At 41.7% G+C, this 14,773-nt stretch overlaps 2 protein-coding genes across 6 annotated transcripts; both read left to right on the forward strand.

Moving 5' to 3' along the window:
- Nucleotides 1-3,898: 3,898 nt before the first annotated feature.
- Nucleotides 3,899-7,007, forward strand: LOC116190157 (GDP-L-galactose phosphorylase 1-like). The gene is made up of 7 exons (XM_031519819.1): nt 3,899-4,568; nt 4,663-4,775; nt 4,888-4,947; nt 5,245-5,487; nt 5,597-5,782; nt 5,881-6,129; nt 6,390-7,007. Exons 1-7 carry the CDS (start codon nt 4,457-4,459, stop codon nt 6,738-6,740), a joined length of 1,314 nt encoding a protein of 437 aa, XP_031375679.1. The 5' UTR covers nt 3,899-4,456; the 3' UTR covers nt 6,741-7,007.
- Nucleotides 7,008-9,721: 2,714 nt separating this feature from the next.
- LOC116190156 (aspartate carbamoyltransferase 2, chloroplastic-like) lies at nt 9,722-14,088 on the forward strand. Of its 5 annotated transcripts, XM_031519818.1 has the most exons (8): nt 9,722-10,112; nt 10,527-10,580; nt 10,751-11,251; nt 11,338-11,477; nt 11,809-11,982; nt 12,092-12,328; nt 12,724-13,526; nt 13,607-14,088. In XM_031519818.1, exons 3-7 carry the CDS (start codon nt 10,765-10,767, stop codon nt 12,829-12,831), a joined length of 1,146 nt encoding a protein of 381 aa, XP_031375678.1. In that variant the 5' UTR covers nt 9,722-10,112; nt 10,527-10,580; nt 10,751-10,764; the 3' UTR covers nt 12,832-13,526; nt 13,607-14,088. The 5 variants fall into 5 exon arrangements, with proteins under 5 accessions (XP_031375678.1, XP_031375676.1, XP_031375677.1 ...); XM_031519816.1 differs by lacking the exon at nt 10,527-10,580 and having other exon boundaries at nt 9,724-10,162; XM_031519817.1 differs by lacking the exon at nt 10,527-10,580 and having other exon boundaries at nt 9,724-10,112.
- Nucleotides 14,089-14,773: the final 685 nt, after the last annotated feature.

A 14,773-nucleotide genomic window follows, 5' to 3' on the forward strand; every position in this document is an offset into this window, starting at 1 on the left:
AGATTTTTTTTAATGATTATCCGGTTATATTATTTTTATGGTGTTTTTAAAAGAGTTTAAAGAATAGGGATTGAATTGAAATAATTTTACATAAAAAAAAGTCTAAATTGAGAATTATTTTCAAATTAAATCTAATTTAAAAATAAGTTTTAAAAAGAAGTCTAATTTTGTGGGAAAAAAAACTCATCATTGTCCTCGATCGATGAAATGCCAAAGGACAGACTGCAACACACGTGCCGAGAGGTCATTCGCCGAACAAAAGTGACATGGCCTCACACTCCTCAATTTTCTAATAAAACGGACCTATAAGAAGCCCCCAAGCTAAAAAGCATACATCTCAATTGAGATTTACGTGTTTTGTGGACGAATCATCTGATGGCAGAACATTGTTTGTTTTGTCCGGACAGTCAACAGAAAACGAACACGCGCGCACACGGCATTGGTTGCTGGTTCCTCTGCTCTAAAGGAAGTTTCGTTCCGTGGATGTTTCTATATTACGATTATCCTTTCGCTCATTTATGGTCAAGACCTTTTTTTTTTCTGTTTGATTTAAGAAAATAGATGATAAATTAAAAAAATTATAGAAAATAAAAACAGATAGCAAAAACAACAACCAGACAAATGATCTACCTTCGCATTCAATATTTCACTCCAACAAGGGAAACAAGCCAAAAAAAAAAAGTGCAGCGGATGGATGGAGTTTATCTAGTCCTCTCCAATCAAATATCGATTAATTAATAAAATAAACAAACAAAAGTTTGAAAAAATTTTGAAGGTTAGATTATAGAAATAATAAATTAAGTATTCACTTTTGGATTATTAGTATTATTATTATCGTTGTTGGTGCTGCTACTGCTGCTGCTATTATTTGAGATCGATGTATTATATATAGATTCTATAACATATATGCCAGGACAGAAGATTCAATTTCTTCTTGTTATTTATGCAAATATGATTAGAGATGAACATATGGTAGGTGTAATAGGACAAGTGGTAGCTAAAATGCTAATGTGGGGTGCATGAATATACCTACCATAGGTCTGTTACAGCGAGTCAACAACCGAAGTCGTATTCGTTCAATTTTGACACGAATGCAGCAATCAACCTTATGTCGTTGTTCTTACCAAAAAAAAGAAAAACTTATGTCATAGTAAATCATTGATTTAATCGCACAATTTCATCAAGCTAGTCAAATTGGGGCTAATTAAATTTATCCACGTGCGTAAAAAGATAACCCGTGAATGAACTTTCATATTAAAAAGAGATTTTCCTCGAGATATGATTAATATTTTACGAGGAAGAAAGTCTTTTGAGATTAAGAAAAGGCAGAACATGATATCACAAAATGATGTTATCATATGAGCTACTAGCTATGGTTATATTCTCCATAAGATATAGGAACATGGGCGGGAAAAGTGGCATGACTCTTGGAATATTGCTAAGTGATCCTCTTTTGTATTATTGCTAAAACAAAACAAAAAAAATAATATAATACATGTGAGAAGGTGGAGCTAATCAATCACATGAGTAAAATTACATTACGAGACCCAACTCTTACAAAAATTACAACCATAGTCCTTATCTAAGGGGGTAAACAAATCGAACCCAGCCTGAATGTACTAGGATCAAGCTCGGCTTGTTAAGTAACTCGCGAACTTGGGTCCAAGCTTGAGCTTGCGCAAGCCTAAACCTCCAAGTTTGGGCTCGGCTCGTTGTAATAAACGAAGGTTGGAGTTAGCTCGTTTAGACTCGCCAACAATTAAAACTCTATTCATGTTGGCTCGCAAGCTTGAACTCGAATGGGTTGAAATTTGTTCGAGCTCATTTAGGTTCATTATCAATACAAAATAATAATTCTATACTTACAACCCACGCAACAAACAACATCATTGAAATATAATCTAAGTATCCAATGATGATAGTAATAATAATAATTATTATTATTATATATAAAATAAAATGCTCATTTAGGATCGCGAGTTTCTTGAGTCGAAAACCATTGAGCTTGGCTCAGCTCATTTTACTGACGAACTCGAACTCATTAAGATCGAGTCAAATCTAAACTTTCATTGAGCCGAGCCCAAATAGTTCGCTAATCGTCTTATCTCATTTACACCCATACTTATCGCTAAGGTGAGAACTATTACTATTCGCTTCCTTAAAATATATGTAGCCACAATGACATATGTGACAAGAAATTAAAATATATAATATGCCGCACTCTATTTTGTCCATGTACTAGTTAATCAATTACAACTTCACGATGTTTGTGCAGCTAATGAAGATCGGGTTTTTCAGTTTCATCCGACAACTATGGTAAGTTGCTCAGTTGTTGTGCTCTGCTATTATCAAACTGTACTGTGACTTTATTTGTTAAAAATAAATAGTTGATGAGATGGGAAGTTCAACATTAGAGAATGTGTTCCTATTTAGGGAGCGATAAAGAGTAAATAGAATCCAAAATACGGGACTTAAATGCAAAAGTTTTCCTTATTATCAAGAAATTGCAGCTCAGTCCTTTTCCCTCATTTGATTAGCGAGATGGAGAAGTTGGCTAACCTCCCTAATAAACATTTATAAATACTAAATAGACAATCTATGCACCCACCGATTAAAAGCCTATTTTCTATGGCAAATAATTGAAGGGTTTAAATTAATTGAACGGTATGAATAGTGTGACCTTTAATGAATCTTCCCCGGATGAAGGAGGAGAAACAAAAGAAATAAAAAATATATATTCTAGAAAAATGGAAAAGAAAAAGAGGAAAATAAGATTAAAATTATTATTGGGAAGAATCTTTTGGTGTCGTCTTCGACCGTACAATTTGATTGGGCCCGGGCCAAGGCCGGTTGGAAGGCGAAGGAACGCACAAATCGACCTAAATTATTGGCCATTTGCAGGCACAATTACGAAAAGGCCCAGCTCCAAAGCAACTCAAGGCCGAAACTCAACCACCACACCTCCTTCTCTCCTAATAACCCAAAAGAAAAAAAAATCATAAAAAAAAGAAAAAAGAAATTATATTTTTGTGTGTACCACAATTTTTTTTTTCTTGGGTGCAAAGTGTGTACTACAATTAGTCTTTCTAAGTCGAGGTGGACACCGGAGCTTCGTGTATCGATTGCCATGTTGCATCTTTTGACTGATGTTGAACCGTGAAAGAGAGTTTAGATTATGAGAACTAGAAATTGATCAACACTAGTGATGTAAACAGATGGATTCCTTGGTTGCCAAGCGTGGGCTATTAGCGGACTCAATTGAAACACCCGGAAACTTGGAATCCTTTTGGATTGTTGTTACTATTGAGAAGGGCGTTTCGAAGTTGTGAAACTTCATTTGTTTATTCCAAGCATATTAATAATAGAAGACGCTAATTGCAAGGGTCTTTTACAATGCTCGCTCGTATTGATAGATACAACTTTATTGCCAATGGAAAAAATTTTGACATCCTCCACAAGCTAAGGCGATAATTCTATTTCTGATGGGAAAAAAGATATGCGAATTACATCATCGATGTGGAAATTCAATTTCTTACGCTCGCTCGATCATCGTATAATAATTTCAAAAAGTTCCCCTATACAATAATTATATATGTTTTTTTCCTAGCCAAGGGATATACATGTAATTACATTCCGGCGGCCAAACTAAAAAATTTACACGCCCCCGAAAAAAAAAATGGTACTAGTTATTATACAGTATATAATTTTTGGGACCACTAAATTATTATTATTATTATTAATTAAAAATAACAAGCGAAAAATATAGAAATAAATAAAGAATTATTATGTTAGTTAAAAAGAAAAAATAAAATAAAATGAAAACGAAAATTCCTCCCCTGCCCCTTACATGATTACATCTCTCCTCTGCTTGGTTCCTATATAACCGACCTGCCATCTTCCATCCACTTTCGTCTTCACCGGCCAAAGCTCCTCGTCACATCTTTTCTCTTCCTCCGGCGACTTCCTTCCCCTCTGCAGGCTTGCAGGTCAGCGAAACCCTAGAGAGAAAAGATCAGTCATTGTTGTTGAGGGGGGTAAAACCCGGGAGCAGACGAGTTGCAGACATCACGGCTATACACGGTGCACCGCGGCCCCTCCTACTTCATGCCCGCTCCATCCGTCGTAAGGGCTGTTGCAGCGGCGCTCTGAGCGAGCACTCCATCAGCTGCAACCCCTCGCCGCACGGAGGCCGCGGCGCCCTCCCCTCCGAAGGCGGCAGCCCCTCCGACCTCCTCTTCCTCGCCGGCGGCGGCAACAGCACCCTCCTCTCCGCAATCTGCTTCTAGATTTCTCAATTCCTTAGTGTTTCCTGCAGATTAGTTTTGTGTAATCGTAAGCGTACTGTTTAGAGAGAATTTTTGAACTGGGTCCTGCGTGCTTGGGTGGGGATCTTCGCGGGTAGTTGGTGTTTTCGGGGATAAAGCTGAGGAGGAGGAATCTCAGTTTGTCCGGAAAGATGATGCTCAGGATCAAGAGGGTTCCGACCATCGTGTCGAACTTCCAGGCTGAGGACGCCGGCGCTCGCTCTGGTTGCGGCCGGAACTGCCTCAAGAGCTGCTGCATTCAAGGTAAGGTTTGCCGTTATTGTCTGCAATTTAGTTTTTTTTTTTTTTCATGGTGGATTTCTGATTTACTAGTTGTCTTTGTGAATGCAAATGACAGGGGCAAAGCTCCCGCTTTATGCCTTCAAGAAAGAGAACTCCGTTGATGGAGAGAAGGCGCAAGAGAAGAAGGAGCCTCCCGTCGAGTTTCTTGACTCGCTCCTTCTCGGGGAGGTAAAGATTTTTGTTATTGCATGGAGGAAATTGAGCCCCAAGTTGTGATTTTTATTCGAAGTTGCCACTTCCGATCATAAGGCTGAGATGTCCTTTTGTAACTTGATTGTAGTGGGAGGATCGGATGCAGAGAGGCCTCTTTCGCTATGACGTTACTGCCTGCGAGACTAAGGTGTGGCTTTGATTTGATCCTCTCTCTTCTGCAACTCTATTTTCCTAGTCCTGTTGGCATTTTGGTTTATCAGCTGTTTTAGGAGTGTCGACAGATATTAGGATAGATTATGCATGAGAGAATGTTATAGAATGCGAGTAATAATGGCTAGTGTACCGTTACCGGAGTTTCATAATTGTAATTCAAATTGAGCTGCGAGCACTCATGCTTCTACTTCCTTGCCATAAAAGTTGCATCAGGAGATACTTGTCTGATTAGTTTTGAGTTAGTCTGAGTGCCCGTATTGGTCTCCTATAGGTTATTCCTGGGGATTATGGATTTGTAGCCCAGCTGAATGAGGGCCGTCATCTCAAAAAGCGGCCAACGGAGTTCCGTGTGGACAAGGTCCTGCAGCCCTTTGACGGAAACAAGTTCAACTTCACCAAAGTCGGACAAGAGGAGGTTCTCTTCCAGTTTGAAGCCAGCGAGGACGGGGATGTCCAGTTCTTCCCCAATGCTCCGATCGATGTTGATAACTCCCCCAGTGTTGTTGCCATCAATGTACACCAATTCACTTGACTACATCTCTAGCTCTTCCTAAGCTTGTTGCAAGTTTCTGGATTTACTGATTTGTGTTTTGTTGTGTTTCAATTTCAATTCAACTGAACAGGTCAGTCCAATCGAGTATGGGCATGTGCTGTTGATCCCTCGTATTTTTGAGTGCTTGCCTCAGAGGATTGACCGTGAGAGCTTCTTGCTTGCTCTTTACATGGCTGCTGAGGCCGCTAATCCGTACTTCCGCCTGGGTTACAACAGCTTGGGGGCATTCGCGACCATCAATCACCTTCACTTCCAGGTATGATTTTGCTATGGAATCATGTATTAAACTGTAATTAATCTGCTTGCCACACTAGTGGATGCGAGCCTGATGTTTTTTTTTTTAAATGGATGCAGGCTTACTACTTGGCCGTGCCCTTCCCGATTGAGAAGGCTTCTACAAAGAAAGTAACTACTCTTGATTCTGGTGTCAAGATCTCGGAGCTTGTGAACTACCCAGTCAGAGGTCTTGTCTTTGAGGGTGGAAACACCCTGCAAGATTTGTCCAACAACGTTTCAGAAGCCTGCAGCTGCCTTCAGGATAACAACATCCCGTACAACGTCCTTATTGCTGACTGCGGGAGGCGAATCTTCCTCCTCCCACAGGTATGTCTCTTCTGCAATAATTAGGTATAGATTTACCGCTGCATTATCATGCACAGGAATTTGAAGTGGTCTGGCTATTGGTTCTACCAGGGTCTCAGAGGTCAAGGCAGGATTAGGGAAATTAATGTAGAAATAATTTGCAAAACTACAAATCTAATACTATTCACTTAATTGGGGACTTAAATGCCTTCATTTTGATATTATGCTAATCTCTTTTAAGTTTGTAACTGCTCTTATGTTCTACTGGTTGAATAAAACAGTGCTATGCTGAGAAACAAGCCCTCGGGGAAGTGAGTGCGGAGCTCCTCGACACACAGGTGAACCCTGCTGTATGGGAGATAAGTGGACACATTGTGCTGAAGAGGAGGGAGGACTTCGAGGGGGCATCGGAGGGGAACGCATGGAGGCTCCTTGCAGAAGTCTCCTTGTCTGAGGAGCGTTTCCAGGAGGTGAATGCCCTTATTTTCGAGGCCATCTCCAGCAACAGCAGGCTGCTCGAGGAGGAGGCAGCTGATCTTGCCAAGAACAGGGAGGAGAGCGGCCCCATCAAGGGAAGCTCTCGCCGCCCCACAATGGTGAGCGGGACCCAGGAGTGCTTGGTTCTGCAGTGAGGTGGAACAGAGCCGGCACGTGATATTAAGTAGCACCTCATAGTTAAATAGCCAACTCCTGGCACATTGCGCCTGGTTTGGGTGTGCAAGGAATAAGCAAAAACTAGTGTTTTGCATCATTGCTCTTATCAGTGATGTTTTACTGTCTTCGCATATGTTGTTGCGGCTGTATGATGTTTTGGTGGTTTCCAGTCTGCGGTCTGATTGAGCCCGTTCTTGTTGGGCTATTGTGAATGAAGATTTGCTGGTTTTCCTTTTCTTTCTGCAGCAACTTGGTTGTGCTCTCCTCCCTCTCTCAGCCTTGTAACAGTGTGCAACTCCTCTCGAGAATAAGAAACGCGGTAAGTTTGATTAAAAGGGACCCCGATCGGCATGAAGGTGGGTCTGTAAATTATTCTTCACCAGGGAGACGTTGTACAGATCTTTTGAGCTCGCGATAATAATGAGTCTTGAGAGGGCCTACATTCATGTTGAAGCTAGCGAGGCCACAAATTTGTTTGAATCAATACAAGTTTGCATCAGCAAGACGATCAACTCCCGGTCATTTTCTGCAAAGTAGAAGAATCTTTTCGATAACGCCATCATTTAATCTACTTCTCTGCATAACAAGCAACCATAGACGTTGGAACCAATAAAAGGGATCGGGGAAGTCCTACGACTCCGGAGATCTCGCAATGTAATGGGTCGATTGCAGAGTCGAATTGATTCCGGTCGTGTAGATGATACTGGTCAGGTCAGGTGATCTGTCTCTCTTCTACAACAATACTGATAAGACAAGTAGAAACAATGAGGAGTAAAGTGAGACAGGGAAAAAGTCTTAGGGGGGTAATTCTGAATTAATCCTTTCTTTGCAACACTAATCGGGTCAATCGGATCCGACTGCCTTCCTTCGCCCGCATCATTTCCACCGATTCTCTCTCTCCTGCTATTTCCATGTTCGTTCCTCCAAGCTTCCGCCCTCTTCCTCTCAGGTCTCCGAATCTTCCGTCCACGGTGAGTTCTCCTTCTCCATTTTATCAATTTGAAGACGTACTGCATTCTCTATATTGTATTCTTGATACAATTCTGCGCAGCCATTTGTGCTTTGATTCAGCTGAGATTGCTTTTGTTTGGTATTTGATTGTTGGATGGTGAAGCTGATTGGTATTCAGCTGTTGATTGGTTTTACTCAGCTAAGACTGCTTTTGTTTGGAAGATATGATCGGAGAGATTTAATCAGTTGTGATGAAAGTAAAAGAAGAGACCTTCCAATGATTCATTGCGACTTGCTCAAGCTCTTGCCGTTTATTTATGGATTTTATTTTCGCCATGAAGTATTTGCTCGCTTTAGAAATGTGGGAATAGGAAGGTAAGCCGGAAGAACTGAACCACGAAAAACGTACGGCTGGCATCATCCTAAGATTCTGAAGTTGATTTTTATCGACTGTTTCAGACTGTAGATTCATAGAATTTTGAGATGAAGTAGGGAGTCCACTGGAAAATTCCAGTAATGGCGACCCAAAGTGCCTCAGTAGATTGTAATGCTCTTGAATTGTGTACTTCGATGTCAAGGATTCGATAGGAATATGTAACATAATGGCTCATGTGAGTATTGTCGTGATTCAATTGAAGCAGTTGCCATGACAAAGTTTTAGACTATAGTTGTCCTATGCTTTTGCTCTGAATTGCATTCCCGTTCAAGATCAAACAGGAAATACTGGAAATCTTAGTAGTTTTCATTACTTTTCCCAATTTGGGCAGTTAATCTCAGCTGTAGAGGTACTGCTAATGGTTTTGTACAAAGTTCCAGCTCCAGCCTCTTCTGTAACAATGCTCTAAATTGCTCGATTGATTTTGCGAGGTGCTCATTACTTACGACTGCAGGAGCCAAATAAATTATCAAGCCAAATACAATTGCTCTGCTTTAATTTGCTTTTGAACTGCAGAGGGAGCGAAAGAGTGATGATTAGAAAACTTCAAATGTGGCGAAGTCTGTCTATTCCTTTAAAGAGTAATAAGATGCGGCGACTGTGAGGCCATTGTAAGCTCCCGTTCCTTACACAACGGCCCTGACACAATTGAAGAGCTCTTGGACAGGCATGTGGTGAAGAAGGAGAAGTCTCTTGACGATGAAGAGGAGGAGCTGCAAGCTTGGCAACAGCTGACAAGCACCCGAAGAGAGGCACTGAGTCTCTACAGAGACATCCTTCGGGCCACTTGGTTCTTCATGTGGCCTGATTTCCGTGGGATGCTGTGGAGGGATGTCTTGACTCTTGAGAGAGAATGCTCGGAGAGAGTTCGAGGACGCCCGATTCGAGAAGGACCCAGAGATCATGATTAGATTACTCATTGGAGGGAGAGATGCAGCGGAATTGGCGTAAGAGAAACTCGCTGAGAAACAGCGAGAGCAGATTGACGAGGAACGTGGAGGCAGTGGAAGCCGATGATAGTCGATAGATGATAATGGAAGACGGATCTGCATATATGTGTATACTCCTTACAATAAACTAGATCCTACTAGATCATTTTTGTCTATCAGGTTTGATCTTCCTATTGAAATTGCGATTGTTGGAATGAATTCGTATCTTTTCCTATGCTTCTTCTACCGAGTGCAGAATCTGCGGATAATTACTGGCACACTTTCAATCGAGTATGCCATGCTCAGACGGTCATATATTGATTTATGGTACTCTAGTCTAAACCATTTTTAGCTTCGGGCATGTAAATCTGAATTATGTCTCGGGGAGTTGCACAGCGCCTCCTATTTATTAGATTAGGTTCTCCGTCATGTTGGACTTGCATCGAGACAGTCCCGACACTAAGCATTAGTAAGTGCTCGAATCCAAGTTCACGGGGTGATTCCGCCAGGGCCAGTAATGCTAACATAGGTGCGAGCTCCTTAGTTCTCCCGTTAAATCCCCGAAATAAAACGGAGATGGTTCCTTAAAGAAATCAGATAATCTTCCTTCCTGTCACAGGCAGATGGAGGGGAAAACGGCCCATCACGAACCATCAATGAATACAATGCTCAAGCAGCAGCACTCATCAATGTCGGCCCAGAATCTCAGAACATCGGTCGGGACGTATTGATAATAATAAATCTCATAGTGTAGTGAAAAAGATATATGCGTATATTCTCTCTCTTCGTCCCATGATGATGACGAGCAAGAAAGGTCTCTCTTTTCCTCCAAAGCTCCAATTTTTAAGGAGATAAATCCCCGACCCAGCTCACCTCGTCCTTCGTACTTCTTCTTCATTATATTCTTCTCACCGCAATCTTCCTCCCCGCCGAACTCCCTTGGTTTCCTTGAAACACCGAGGAGCACTTTGAGCAGAGGCCGCCCAATTTCTTCACCTGTCAATTTAAGCTCCTGTCTCTGTTGCTGTGTCATTGTGAGTGATTAGTACCATAACGTCTCCCCTTTCTACTCGTCATCTGTCAGGTACAGGCTGTTGTTGGGGTGTTTGCGTATCGGAAAAAGTTCGTTTCTTTCTGAAGGGCTTTGATATTTGCGGGTTGATAACTGATAAGTGTAGTGAAGCGTGATGCTGTGGCTCTGTGTACTACTCTGCTAGCTTTCTGTTTTCTGTTTGGCTGATGAGAAAACTACCTGTTGTTGCGGTTTTGCTGATGGCTGATGGCCAGTGCTTTTAGTAATTATTGGTTGCAATGTGCTTTGAAGTTAAAAAGACTCGGTTGTTGTTGGAAAATCTCTATTGGGTTTCGTCTTTTACTGTCTTTAACGAGGCAAAGTGACTTTGGCTGTTCACTCTGTGACATTGTATTTCATTTCTTCTATGCCTCAGTGAGTAATGGTGAACTCATGCTCCTGATTTCCAGTTACTATTAGCGGGCTGAAGGTGGGCAAAATCTTCCCTTTTGGGCTCAACCCCGCCAGCCCTTTCTGATCATGCCTGGACACACTCAAATTGTTGTTCAATGTGCTGTAGATTGGATTCTTTTCACAGTTGAATTGCAGTATTGTACTGCCTGTTGTAGCTCAATGACTTGTTTATTTTAATTTTGATAGACTTGGTCATCACGATGGCTACTTCTTGCTCGTTCTCTGCGTCTAATCTTACGAGGCCCAGGACCTCTCTCGAAGCTGTTAATTCCCTACAGGCATCCTCGTTAAATCACTCCACCTTCTCCCTGAACCCGATCAAAACCTTAGGGGTCAGGAGATTCTCAGCATGGAACAAGATCCGTTGCTGCGCTGTGGAACTTGAAAACTCACGGCCATTTTCAGCGGGGAAGAAATTCCAACTCGATGACGTAATTGAAGCCCAGCAGTTTGATCGGGACATATTAAATGCCATATTTGAAGTGGCTCAGGACATGGAGAGGGTCGAAAAGAACCCTTTGCGAAGTCAGATCCTTAAGGGCTACTTAATGGCTACTCTCTTCTATGAGCCCTCCACTAGGACCAGACTCTCCTTCGAGTCTGCAATGAAAAGGTTAGGGGGTGAAGTTCTGACCACCGAGAATGCGAGAGAATTTTCATCTGCAGCCAAAGGAGAAACACTTGAAGGTTGACTCTAGGCATTAAGAAAGTGTTCTTTTGATCATGTTAATTAAGGTAGTAAATTTTCCCTGATCCTGTGTCTTGATTTGCAGATACCATAAGGACCGTCGAGGGTTATTCGGATATTATTGTAATGCGGCACTTTGAGAGTGGGGCTGCCATGAGAGCTGCAAATACTGCTGGAATTCCAATCATTAATGCAGGGGATGGTCCTGGACAGCATCCAACTCAGGTGTTTTACATATCCGTGTTTCTTCTTTGTTAAGCGTCTTAACTTTTATCGTAGTGAGGAGCTTTACGTAGCAGGAGGTTTTTAATCTTACCTCAGTTGGATATCAAGATAATGTAATGGATCATCTGCATGTGTACGTTCTTTCTGTTTCAACTGGAAAGAAGGGAGACAATTTGTAACTTTTCCAAAAACGGTTTGTTGCCGTTTGTTCTAAATTATAAGAAAATGAGTAGGGTACCAGTCTTTCATTCTTCCTTTACTATAGTGACTGTCCTCGCGATTTACTTTATATAATTATATTTGCTGACATAAGTTTCTGGGTACAATTCAGGCTCTTTTAGATGTGTACACGATTGAAAGAGAGGTCGGGAAACTCGATGATATCAAAGTTGCACTCGTGGGAGATCTTGCAAATGGAAGAACAGTCCGTTCGCTTGCATACCTGCTGGCAAAGTATCAAGATGTGAAGATCTACTTTGTTGCTCCTGACGTGGTCAAAATGAAGGTAAAAAGATTATGGGTGCATTTTCAAATCAGAAAAGAGTTCGTCTTTCATTCTCTACTTTTCCTTTTCCCTCTAAATTTATTTCGTATGGTGGTGTTTGCCTTTGTAGGACGATATAAAAGATTATTTGACATCAAAGGGAGTGAAATGGGAGGAAACTTCCGATCTCATGGAAGTGGCTTCCAAGTGCGATATTGTGTACCAAACTCGCATTCAACGAGAACGATTTGGAGAGAGAATTGACCTGTATGAGGAAGCTCGTGGGAAGTATATCGTGGATAAGGCCGTGTTGGACATGATGCAGAAGCATGCAGTGGTGATGCACCCACTTCCTAGGCTCGACGAGGTAATTAATTTGTTTCTAAAATTCACTAGCGATCAGTGGGGTCTTAGCTGCTATGAGCAACCTGGGCTCGCCTCTGTTTGCATACATTTGGTTGGACCGATTTCCCAGACGAGCTACACTATGATAATATGTTGCTTATAGTTTACTCGAGCTGCTAGCTGTTCTTGATCGAGTACTTGCAAAATGATTGTCATCTCTTCAAGGAAAAAGTTTGCCACTTTGGACTTTCGCTTGTGGTCGGTCATACATGACCATATTCCGGGTGGAAATCAGGATTCATTACGAGCAAAGCTCGTATGAACAATTATGCTCAATGGCTCTTCCTTATTAACCGAAAGCTTTTGTTACGTGGGGTAACTGGCTGCTTACTTTTTCTTGAACAAATTCTCGTGTAGATCACGGTGGAGGTCGATGCAGATCCAAGGGCTGCGTATTTTCGGCAAGCAAAGAATGGTCTTTACATTAGGATGGCATTATTGAAGCTCCTGTTGCTGGGTTGGTGAATGTTGCAACTTCATTTTTTTTTTCCATGTTTGCCTTTACCTCGATAATGACAAGGACATCAGCAATGTGTGCTCTCATTGCAATGAGTCTTTTGAGTTCGGAACCTTTCAGTTGAGGTTACTGTTATGCAGTTCTCGTTCGATTGTGGCAACCTCTTACACGATTGATGTTATCTTAACAAGTCGCAGGATCGTCTATACATGTTATATACCGTGTTAAGATTTTGTCCAGTCACCATCTCATCTCGGAAAAGACAATCATAATTGGTTCTTCCCCAGGGTCACTTGGTGAGAGTTCACGTTAAGAACATTTTCAAACATGCAATGAGAGAGAGAGTGGATTTCAATTCTTGATCCCACCCAGAATATCAGGAACATTAACTGCCAAGGTAACTCGATGAGGTTGAGGTTGTTATGCACAGCTGCATGGTCTGAGTGACATGGCAGCTCCCAGGTCCGCCACGTGTTAAGCGGAGTCTTGGAAATGACACGTCTCCTCGATCCAACCCTTCAAATTCTCTCAGGTGAAGAACTTCACCTCACCATTTCTGTGGATTGAGATGAGAGAGCTTTTGCTTCTGGTAACAAACAAGAGCGGGATGGGCTTTAATGGCCGTGGCCTCTCTTCTTTGATAATTCCGAGGTTGATCTTCATGCCTTCAACTCCAAGGCCACCTCTGTGCAATCACGTTATGGTAACTATAATTATTAATTATGTCTGTCGATTGTTGGTCTTTTTTTTTTTTCTATAATTCATCGATAATTTCAAGTATAGTTTGATTGTTGTTACGTGGTAGCAGAGATACAGCCACCGTGATCATAACGACGAGCGAGCCCCCTCCACGGCGCAGGAGTTCAAGAGGGTAGCGGAGGAGAGGCTGAGTGAGACCGAGCGAGGGATTGCCAGCCAGACGGTTGATAAGACCTATGACGGGACCGAAGAAGCCGTCATGGGGAATTCCGACAGCGAGTCTGTCAAGAAGAAGTACAAGGAACATGAAGAGAATGCTGATTACCCCAAGACCGGAGATGACGAACCGGGGGAAAGACGGGCAAATACCGTAAGAGGTTCTTAGTTTTGCATACCGATCTTCGGTCGACATAGCGCTATCATACAGTATCTACAGTGGTTGTTTGAGGAATTGTATAATGGGCAGTGATAGACCGTTGCTTGCTATTTAACTATGAGGTTGTAAAATGTTATGAGAGTTTGAGATATCAAGTGAGAGGTCTTACGTCTGTTTTTGGCCGATGAAACCGATGGTCGATCCGATTGTCCATTCCGCGTCAAAGTCTTGTTAATCTAGATAGGAGTACGTCTGGCGTCCGCTGTTTTTGAAATGTCGACGTACTGCTTTACTGGAAGATAATATGCTGATGGAATGCAACCGATCGATACATTGATAATGCTTTCGTATAACAAAGGACGTCGATACATTGATTTTTTTTCTTTGGTTTGTGCATTAAAAAATCTGCCGACTTATGGGTTTGGTAAGTCTTCTTCCAATCAAATATAATATAATCTAATAATTACAAGCAGGAAATGGCCACAAACATGTGATGCCACAATCCCTAGACGAAGCCGACCTTCTTCCTTTACTTGCACCAAATACATTCTCTCTTTCACATCTAATATACAAATATATTTCTTCCTTATGGCTATAACTCTTGAATATTTCATGAGGAGCTTCTATGGACACTTGAAGTGGTCGACGTGGTTTCAAGAATTGTCGGTAAATGACTGTTCCAATGAAGTGCAATTGTTAGTGAGCGATGACGACACAGTTTGATCAATTCTTTTATGATCAATGTTGGAGTCAGTACTATTTTCATTTTGCCACGATGCATAGAGATTTGTGTACATGTTGATACGACACTCGTAAATCGTCTATTTTGGTAAGAATTCTTTGATAAGAAAGCATTAGCAACGAATGAAATAGTG

Source organism: Punica granatum, unplaced genomic scaffold (genome assembly GCF_007655135.1).
Source record: "Punica granatum isolate Tunisia-2019 unplaced genomic scaffold, ASM765513v2 Contig00336, whole genome shotgun sequence".
NCBI lineage: Eukaryota > Viridiplantae > Streptophyta > Magnoliopsida > Myrtales > Lythraceae > Punica > Punica granatum.